The 9,912-nt window shown below is 44.9% G+C and overlaps 1 protein-coding gene across 2 annotated transcripts in view; it reads left to right on the top strand.

Moving 5' to 3' along the window:
• LOC104876425 (ATP-dependent RNA helicase DDX19B) overlaps nucleotides 1-7,908 on the top strand; it is an 18,990-nt gene extending 11,082 nt beyond the window's left edge. For both annotated transcript variants that reach the window (XM_010644422.2, XM_010644424.2), the window contains exons 5-12: nucleotides 496-588; nucleotides 1,067-1,169; nucleotides 2,291-2,405; nucleotides 3,507-3,684; nucleotides 3,921-4,158; nucleotides 4,617-4,779; nucleotides 5,231-5,422; nucleotides 5,817-7,908. In XM_010644422.2, the coding sequence (XP_010642724.1) occupies nucleotides 496-588; nucleotides 1,067-1,169; nucleotides 2,291-2,405; nucleotides 3,507-3,684; nucleotides 3,921-4,158; nucleotides 4,617-4,779; nucleotides 5,231-5,422; nucleotides 5,817-5,878 (1,144 nt within the window). In that variant the 3' untranslated portion in view covers nucleotides 5,879-7,908. The remainder of the gene's footprint in view (nucleotides 1-495; nucleotides 589-1,066; nucleotides 1,170-2,290; nucleotides 2,406-3,506; nucleotides 3,685-3,920; nucleotides 4,159-4,616; nucleotides 4,780-5,230; nucleotides 5,423-5,816) is intronic.
• Nucleotides 7,909-9,912: the final 2,004 nt, after the last annotated feature.

The raw sequence follows: 9,912 nt of genomic DNA, 5'->3' as shown, positions 1-9,912 counted from the left end.
ACCTGTCTTTATATTTTTTTTTTTTTTTTTTTTTTTTTTTTTTTTTTTTCTACCAGAGATTGAACTCGTGTCATTGGTGCTTGCAAGACAGGCCACCGAACCACTGAGCTAAATCTCTGGCCCCTACCTGTCGTATTTTTGCCTACAGTAGAACATTTTTAGCTAACAAGAGGTTACTAAATGGATTTAGCTGCTTTGGGCTATCTAATAAAATTTCAGTAATCTGTAAAGGCTTTTGCTATATTCATACATTATGTTTGACTCAGTTATTGTTATTTACAAACTGCATGTAATGCTGAAAAACAGAAAAAAAATCTCCCAGATGGGCCGGGGATTTAGATCAGTGACACTGCGCCTACCTTGGCAAGTGCAAGGTCCTGAGTTCAATCCCCAGTATCAAAAAAAAAAACAAAAACAAAAACAAAACAATCTTCCAAATGTTTCTTACATTCATTAATCAAAGAGACTAACTTTCATCTTTAATGGTTTTTCTAGAAAACCACAGCTGCTCCAGGGAGTCTATGCCATGGGTTTCAACCGCCCATCCAAAATACAAGAGAATGCATTGCCTTTGATGCTTGCTGAACCGTATGTATCCTGAAACAGGTCTATCCTGTTTATCTGTCTATCTATCTATCTCTTTATTGAGACTGGGTCTCACTTTGTAGTGCAGGCCAGCCTTGAACTACGTGGGCTGGGCTGGCCTTGAACTCAAAGTAATCCTTCTGCCTCAGCCTCCTGAGTACTGGGAACTGGGATTGCAGGCATGCACCACCATGCCTGGCATTTTTCTATTTTTAAAAGTTTTTATTTTAAACTTCTCTCCCTCTTTTTTTTTTTTTTGGTGATACTCAAGACTGAATCCAGAGCCTTGTGCATGCTAGACAATCAGTCTATCACTGAGCTGCATCCCCAGCCCCCAACTTTTTTTTGTCCTGCCCAATCCTCCTGAGTAGCTGGATTATGGTACTATGCCATTTTAGCTGTCTGTTCTTCATTTGTATTAACTAAAAATGCACTGACATTTAAGCTTCTAAGCTTCTAAACAGTTTATTTTCCTGTGCAGTTCACAGAATTTAATTGCGCAGTCCCAGTCTGGTACTGGCAAAACAGCTGCCTTTGTGTTGGCCATGCTCAGCCAAGTAGAACCTGCAAACAAATACCCCCAGGTAAGGACTTGGTGAATTTGGGTTTCTTCTTAACAAATACCAGGGATTTAGCTAAGTGGCACCATGCCTGCCTCGCAAGCACAAGGTCCTGAGTTCGATCCCTGGTACAAAAAAACCAACTAAACCAAAAAAAATAATAATAATAATAAAAAGAGAAAATTAGGCCGGAGATTTAGCTCAGCGGTTTGGTGGCCTGCCTTGCAAGTGCAAGGACCCGATTTCAATCCCCAGTACCAAAAAAAAAAAAACAAAAACAAAGAAAATAAAAACCTAGACAAAGAATTCCATTAATGGCTTAAAATTCAAGGTTTTACTGCTTTTTCTTTCTTTCTTTTTTTTTGTTGTTTTTTGGCTTTTTGAGACAGGATCTTACTATGTGTAGTTGAGACTGATCTGGAACTCACTATGTAGCCCAGGCTGGTCTCGAACTCACAGGGATCCTCCTGCCTCAGCCTCTGGAGTGCTGGGATTACAGGCGTGCGCCACCACACCCGACTCCTACTGCTTTTTCTTATACTGGAACTAAAGCACCTCTTTTTACAGTGGATCTTTTGGTGGTAACAAAAATCTTATTCCATTCTTCCATGGTTTGCCAGTTCTGGGATACTTCTCACAGGCGTTACTCTTTCAATTACAGGAAAAGCCTGCATCTGCAGCTGTCATCCATAAGAAAGTTGTCAGAACTTTCCGAGTAACTGAAAAGGAAGCACATCTCCATGTGGAATTTCAGATCCATCCTCATGGGCGGGTTTCTGTGCTTCAGTGGCCCATAATTGTTTTCAAAGGTTTTTACCCAGCCAGAGTTCTGAACCCTAAGAATTCTAGCTTACAGCTCTGCAGCTGAAAGAATCAAATGTTAGGGACAGGCATTTAGCTCAGTGGTGCAGCCACCTGCCTCACATGTGCATGGTCCTGAGTTCCATCTCTGCCCCCCCCCCAAAAAAAATTCTTTTTGCACTAAAGAATCAAATGATATACGTTTTAATTGCATATTCTTTCCTTCACCCTCAGATCTAAAAATGACTAGGTTCCAATGGGAATGAGCCTTGGCATTGTAATGGAATGAACCTGGGCAAGAGATTTTTGTATTGAACTTCTGTTCTGCACTCTTTCCCTACCAGTGTCTGTGCCTGTCCCCAACATATGAGCTCGCTCTTCAAACAGGAAAAGTGATTGAACAGATGGGTAAATTTTACCCTGAACTGAAGTTAGCTTACGCTGTTCGAGGCAATAAATGTGAGTATAACTATGTGATACTGAATCACTTACCTATTAGTATTGTTTATGCTATGAAAAAATTTAAACATACCCATTATTTAAAACATTACAAAACAAACAAATAAATAATAAAACATCACAGGGCCAGGGATTTGGCTCAGTGGTTCTGCCCCCTGTCTTGCAAGCGCAAGGGCTTGAGTTCAATCCCTGGTGCCCCCCCAAAAAACCCAGAACATTAAATGAAGTCACATGAAGGCACAATCTGTAATCCCAGCACACTGAGAGGTGTGGAGGGAAGAGGATCACAATTTTGAAGCTAACCCGGGCAATCTACCAAAGCCCTTTTCAAAATAAAAAAGAACTGGGGATGTAGCTTGGTGGTAGATGCCTCTGGGTTTAACTGAACCCTCCTGTGTTCAGTTACCACAAATAAATAAATATATACATACATACATATATACAAGCAAGCTAGGGGTGGTAGAGCACACAAGAGGATCACAAGTATAAGTCCAGACTGGGCCATTTAGCAACTTAACTGAGACCTCATCTCAAACCCTAAAAAACATGGCTGGTGGGCCGGGGATTTAGCTCAGCATTTCGGTGACCTGCCTTGCAAGCGCAAGGACCCGAGTTCAATCCCTGATACAAAAACAACAACAACAACAAAAAAAAACATGGCTGGTCATGTAGCTAAGCACCACTTACCCACACCAAAAAATTTTTTTCATGTTTTTATTGTTTATATCTTTACTATATACTTTCATAACTTTTGTCCTAAATGCTATCATTATCTTCCCCCAAAGTAGTAATCCAAACAAAAACACTAGCTTAAGATGGGTGATGAGGTGTGATGATGCACACCTGTAACCTCAGGACTCTGGGAGGTAGAGAGTCAGAGCAGAGTGAGTTTGACCCAACACTGGCAATTTAGTTACTTAGACCCAGTCTCAAAATAAAAAATTAAAAGTTTAGGGATATAGCTCAGTGCAAAGACTGTAGGATCCGTTCCCAGTAATACCAAAATGAAAAAGAAAAAAATTAGCATTAAATTCATAGTACTGCAGAAGGAAAGCTGGCTCTGCCTTGGACACACCCCCAGCAAACATCTCATCTCCACAGTGGAAAGAGGTCAGAAGATCAGTGAGCAGATTGTCATCGGCACTCCCGGGACCGTCCTGGACTGGTGCTCCAAGCTCAAGTTCATTGACCCCAAGAAGATCAAGGTGTTTGTGCTGGATGAAGCCGACGTGATGATAGCTACTCAGGGCCACCAGGATCAGAGCATCCGCATCCAGAGGTAGGAGCTCAGGCCAGGAGGAGCTGTCAGGGCCTCCTCTTGCTTCTGTAGGGTTCTTTCCTTGGTCTGAACAACAGCGTTGGCCTGTGGGTCATTTCCACATCGGCACTGACCACACTCCCAGCCTGGCCTGTGACAGGAGACCTGGGAGCCTGTGCCACCTGCTGTGGTTAGAGCCCGTCTGATCTGGGGAGATAGTGCTTCTGATCCTTCTACTCTCACCTGGGTCCTTATAGGATGCTGCCCAGGAACTGCCAGATGCTGCTTTTCTCTGCTACCTTTGAAGACTCTGTGTGGCAGTTTGCCCAGAAAGTGGTCCCAGACCCCAACATCATCAAACTGAAGCGCGAGGAGGAGACCCTGGATACCATCAAGCAGTATTATGTCCTGTGCAGCAACAGAGACGAGAAGTTCCAGGCTCTGTGCAATCTCTATGGGGCCATCACCATCGCTCAAGCCATGATTTTCTGCCATGTGAGTAGCAGCAGGGCCTGTGAGGGCTGCCTCAGCCCCACCCCCTGCTTTGGACCAGAATTCCACTGTGTGAAAATGAGAATCACGCCCCCCAATCATCTCAGGATCTTGAGTTTTAAGGGGAGGACTTTGTGATGAGCCAAGCCTTGTATGATCCAACTTCTTAGAAATTGCTTGGGAATAAAACCCCTAAATAACATCCAGTGGAATAATTTTTAAACATTACGGATGTGGACTGTTGAGAAACGCAGCTCTTTGGCTCAGCGCACAATCTTCCTAGAGGAAAAGTAAGAGGAGTTAATTCATCCAAACAAAGCTTGGCTAAAATTTGATGCTGACTGCTCACTGAATTAATGAAGGGCTTGTGTTTTAACCGTGACAAGCCATGTTTCGGTGGGGATCTTGGCTTGGCTTTGGTATAGGTCTTCATGTAAAATAACTCTCTTGGCTTCCTTCAGACCCGCAAAACAGCTAGTTGGCTGGCAGCAGAGCTGTCGAAAGAAGGCCACCAGGTGGCCCTGCTGAGTGGCGAGATGATGGTGGAACAGAGGGCTGCGGTGATCGAGCGCTTCCGAGAGGGCAAAGAGAAGGTTCTGGTGACCACCAACGTGTGTGCCCGAGGTGAGCAGAGGTGACCCTGCTCTGCCTGCTCGGGGTCCGGGCTCCAGCTGTGAGAGGAATCTTCATATCCAGGACACTGGGCTGCTCTCAGTGGGGTTGGCGGTGTGACTTTCCCGTCCAGGAGAGCCCGGATCCCCCTCCAGTGTAAGGGACGCCAGGGGCCCGCCCTGGTGGGAGGCGGTGCTCAGGCAGAAAGGCCCTGCTACCCCCGGGCAGCATCTTGGGCTCCCCTGTCTGCAGAGAGGCTTTCTGGTTTCCCTGGCTTGTTGCACCTGCCGGAGTGTGCTCTCTTCCTCCATCCAGCTCTGCCGCAGGCCTGTGTGTGCCATTCTGTGCCCACAACCCAGAGGTCCCAGCCTCCTCTTCCAGACTGGGGGTGTGTGGCTGACTGTGGGTGCCCGGGACATCATCTCCCGCCCTGACTCCCTTCCGCATCCCACCCTTTCTGCAGGAATCGATGTTGAGCAAGTGTCTGTGGTCATCAACTTTGATCTCCCCGTGGACAAGGACGGGAACCCGGACAACGAGACCTACCTGCACCGGATCGGGCGCACCGGCCGCTTTGGCAAGAGGGGCCTGGCCGTGAACATGGTGGACAGCAAGCACAGCATGAACATCCTCAACAGGATCCAGGAGCATTTTAGTGAGTCCCTGGGCACCTCTGCCCGCTGTCCTTTCCACAGGGACAGGTGGCAAAGGGAGGGTTTTCCTGTGGCCCTGAGAGGGACCACTGTCCCTGTGCCTGCTCCTTTCCCCTCGTTCCCCACCCTCCTGACTTCCTGGGGAGCACATGTGGGGCCTTCACCCCGTGGCCTGGCTGGGGCGCCTGAGACTCTCGAGTATCAGTGCTAGTGACCGCGGGTGGATGGACACGCGTGCTCTGGAAGCCTCTGTGGTTAGGTGAAGGATCCCTGTGACCCAGGGAGTGGATTTCGGAGGCTAGGTGGGGTCTGTCTCCCGCCTTCCTGCCGCTGTCCCCTTCTGGGTGACTTGAGCTGCATCTTCATGGCAACCCCGTGCCGGTCTCTTTCCCCCAGATAAGAAGATAGAAAGATTGGACACGGATGATTTGGATGAGATTGAGAAAATAGCCAACTGAGAAGCTCCCCAGTCACTGGTGCCGCCCTCGTCACCGCCCTTCGCGGAGTTCTGTGCTGCGCTGCCCCAGCCTCGACGGTTACCACAGACAAGGCACGAGGAAGAAACTACCTACCTCATTGAATTATGTTTGGACTTGACCAAAATTTGTGAAAATGATGGGGAATGGTAGGATAATTGTTTATACAACTGAAGGATTAGGCGTGAATACACAAAATTTACTTTTGGATATTTGGTCTTTTTTTGGCCAGCATTTTCTCAACAATATGCTAATCTAGATGCTGTGGCAGATTACGTGTCCAGCTTCCCTCGTGACAATCTCTCCTTCTCTGGCTGGGAGTGTACAGGCCAGCCTTCAGCACATGTGAAAGTGACAGAGTAGAGGTGAAGAGGGAACACAGGGAGAAGCCCCAATAGGATATGTGTGGAGGAAGCCCAGTCATTTTGTCTGAAGGATGGCATGAGGCAAAGGAGCAGCCCTGTGAACTTCTGCTTTTAACAGAGCAATGCCAGTACCTCTGTCCTGATGCCCATACCAGAACGGGATTTGCTGTGATGGACTAAAATGCCAAACTTGGGACCTTTGTGTGCAGGTTTGTGTCTCTGGACTGTGACTCATTCTTTTCAGCAGATAGTTTGTTTATTGTACATTTGATTATTGGTGGGTCTTTACCTTTTGCTTAAATAAGTGCTATGGAATAGGCATCTTGAGAATGAGTAGGAGCCCAGGCTTGCAACAAAACCTGGTTTCACAGGCACTTGCAGTGTCCTTTTTATATTTCCAAGAACACCTTGACCCATACATAGTATCCTCAAGCAACTATACAGTGATTTGAGGTTTGAAAGTGAAAATTGAATGTTTGTTTCCAGTGGCTCATCTCAAGGCAACTCCATATGTGGTCAACAGTAGTCACAAATATTTGCTTTGCTTCCAGATCCCACAGGGCAGTTTTTGTCACAGCTGGGAAATGATTACAGATATTTGGCATCTGGATTGTAAAAGGATTCTGAACATGTGTGTTTACAGTGCCTGGAATATAAATAGGTGCAATTAGGGACCAATAGATGGACTACAGCCACTCATCTATCCAAGCAAAGCATCACCACCAAGGCCTTCGGTCCATCCTTACTTGGCCGTTGTGTATAAAATACAGAGGAAGCATTAGAAGTGGACACTTTTCCACACATGACCAAGGCTGTTGGCATCCCCAGAGTGATAGAGCAAAGGTGAGATGAAACTCATTTGCAAGAGTAGTCTGAACTCCTAGCCCAAAGGAGAGTTCTCACCTCTTTGAGCTTGATACAGAGGACCTGGAAGAGGAATTTTACTTTTTTTTAATTTTTTTTAACATTACTAGGGATCGAATCCAGGGCCTTGCACATGCTAGGAGAGTACTCTACCACTAAGCTGTATCTCCAGCCATGGAAGAGGTTTTATATGATGAAAACTACTCGCATTCCAGATTTTTTCTTGGATATTTTTGTGTTTTAAGATCAGATCTATCACCTAGGAAGGGAAGTGGCCAATGTCAGCTTCCAGATGGTTTCCTTACTCTGACATCATGAAGAAGGAGACTGCCAACTCCACCACTTTCTCCCATTAGGTATTGGATTATATACACTGTTTCCTCGGTGTTTCTGGTTAACTGACCCATTTTAGGAAGAAATTTAGTGCTCCCCTGAGGTCTGTGAACCAACCGTGAAATAACTAAAAACATGGCCCGTATTTAAAGAAGCATATAGGCGGCCCATTAGGCTGCAGACTGACTACGCTTCTCCCAACACATAAAACCTTTCTACTGTTGTAGCCCTAAATCTGATCTGAGAAGGAAAATGGGAAGGTGTGCAGCAGATTCTTCAATAGTAGAAGTTAATCAGCTTCTGTAGAAGTGTGTTTTAGCAGCTCTTAACCTGGGGTCTTGAACCTTTAAAAGTCACTGGATAGGCTCCATCTACAAGGTGTTGAGGGCCAGAGATTTAGCTCAGTGGTGCCTCACCTGCCTCAGAAGCCCAAGGTCCTGAGTTTTATCCCTGGTCAGAAAAACCACAAAAACCAACATGGTATAGTACAAGGTATATATATATATATGAGTTTGAGTTTAAAAGTGTTTCCTTGATGAGGCTCCCAGAGGGTTTTCTATCTTTTAACGAAGGCCTGATGTGGACGGACACCTCTGGAAAGTCTCTCCAATGTCACTGTGAATCACATTCCCTCACAGTCCATTTTCATTCCAGTGCCTGTCTCCCAGGGCTCAATGGTCTATTGCTTCTGTGACCTTGTGCAGCCTAGAGACATCAGTGATGTAAAAATACGCTGTTTGATGAGCTTTGATCCCCAGGGATTTTAGTCATTCATTCATTCATTCATTCATTCATTTATATATATCTACAAGCTGATAGATTGCACTTGAACAGAGAAACTCAGGAAAATTCAGTCCAGTGGAAAATTCTGGACATATTCATTGTCCACAAACTAGGATCTTTTGGGTTTTTTTTTTTTTTAAAGTATTCACTGGCAGTTAATGTATTTTTATTGATGTTAACTGAAGAATTCATGTTCTTAAAACATCATTTCTGAGTAGAAGAATTAAGTGGCAATGTGTTCTTTTGTTGTTACTATTAGTAATAAGTGAAGAGCGAACATGTTACTTCTCTGTTTCAGTTGTTGCTTCAACTTGAGTCACTATGAAATCTACATAGGCCAAGAGCCCTGGTCAGTTGCTGTTTACATTCCTTTTTTCTGCTGGTAAATGAGAGGTTGTGAGTTAACTATTGAGGAATCTGATGCCAGTAAAATTCAGTCTTTTCGTTGTATTCTGTTGAGTCATAGGAAGAGTAGAAATGGGGTTTGGAAATAAGTATTCTTCCTATGTTGTTTACATCTCTTGTTTTTTATTTTATGTGTAGGCTATTTCATATAAAGTGCCATTGATATCATAAGGTAAGTATTTCTGAGGTTAGAGAAAGTTTCACAAAGGGATGGAGTTTGCAAATAACAGAAAAGCAGGATTTTTTTTTTTTGGTACCAGGGATTGAACCCAGGACCTTGCACTTGTGAGGCAGTCGAGGTGCCACTGTACAAAATCCCTAGCCCTGAGAAAAGCAGGTTTCTGAGTGACAAAAAAGTGCCCCGGGAAGGAGAAATGAATATTAGGAGAAAGACAAGTTCACCAGGATGAAAGAAGTACAGTGGAGGGGTACTGAGGAGGGTAGCCTCCCATGTGGGCAGAGTCTCAAAGAAAATGATAGAGCCGGGTGTGGTGGTGTACCCCTATAATCCCAGCACTTGGGAGGCTGAGGTAGGAGGGGTGCTGAGTTTGAGGCCAGCCTGAATTACAAAGGGAGACCCTGCCTCAAAAAGAAAGAAAATGATGATTGATTTGAATTATTTGATCACAATCAAATTTTTAATTAAATTTTTTAACCCCATTCCCCCATAAAGCCCCTTCCCCTCTCTATGTACAAAAGCTTTGTTTTCATTTTTTCCTTCTATTCAAATTATATTTTGATCACCTGTTAAAATGTTTAAATGGTATCTCACTCCGTTTGTGCTCCTATAACAAAATACCTGTGACTGGGTAATTTATAAAGAACAAATTTCTCACAGTTCTAGAGGCTGGGAAATCCAAGCAGCCGCAAGGCTGATGTCTGGGAAGAGCTGCTCTCTGTATGCAATATGGCACCTTTCTGCTGCATCCTCCAGAGGAGAGCACTACTGTGTCCCCCATGGGGAAGGGATGGAAGGGCACATGAGCACTCGCTCAGCCTTGAGCCCTTCTATACGGGTGTAATTCCAGGGCCAAATGCTCCCAGCACTCAGGAGGCTCGGAGAAGGGTCCTCCTGAGTTCAAGGGCCAGCCTGGGCTATGCAGTGAGTTCAGGCCAGCCTAGACTACATAATGAGTCCCTGTCTCAAAAAAAAAAAAAAAAAAAAGATGCTAGTTCCTTTTATCCCTCATGATTCAGTAACCTTCCTGAAGACCACATTTCTTAATACTATAGGACTAGAGATTAAATTTCAACATGAATTTTAGA

The sequence above is a fragment of the Fukomys damarensis genome, unplaced genomic scaffold (genome assembly GCF_012274545.1).
Source record: "Fukomys damarensis isolate Sample0158 unplaced genomic scaffold, DMR_v1.0_HiC HiC_scaffold_32, whole genome shotgun sequence".
NCBI classification, from domain to species: Eukaryota; Metazoa; Chordata; class Mammalia; order Rodentia; family Bathyergidae; genus Fukomys; species Fukomys damarensis.
The sequence above is the reverse complement of the archived record's forward strand: the minus strand, read 5'-3'. Positions and strand labels throughout refer to the sequence as shown.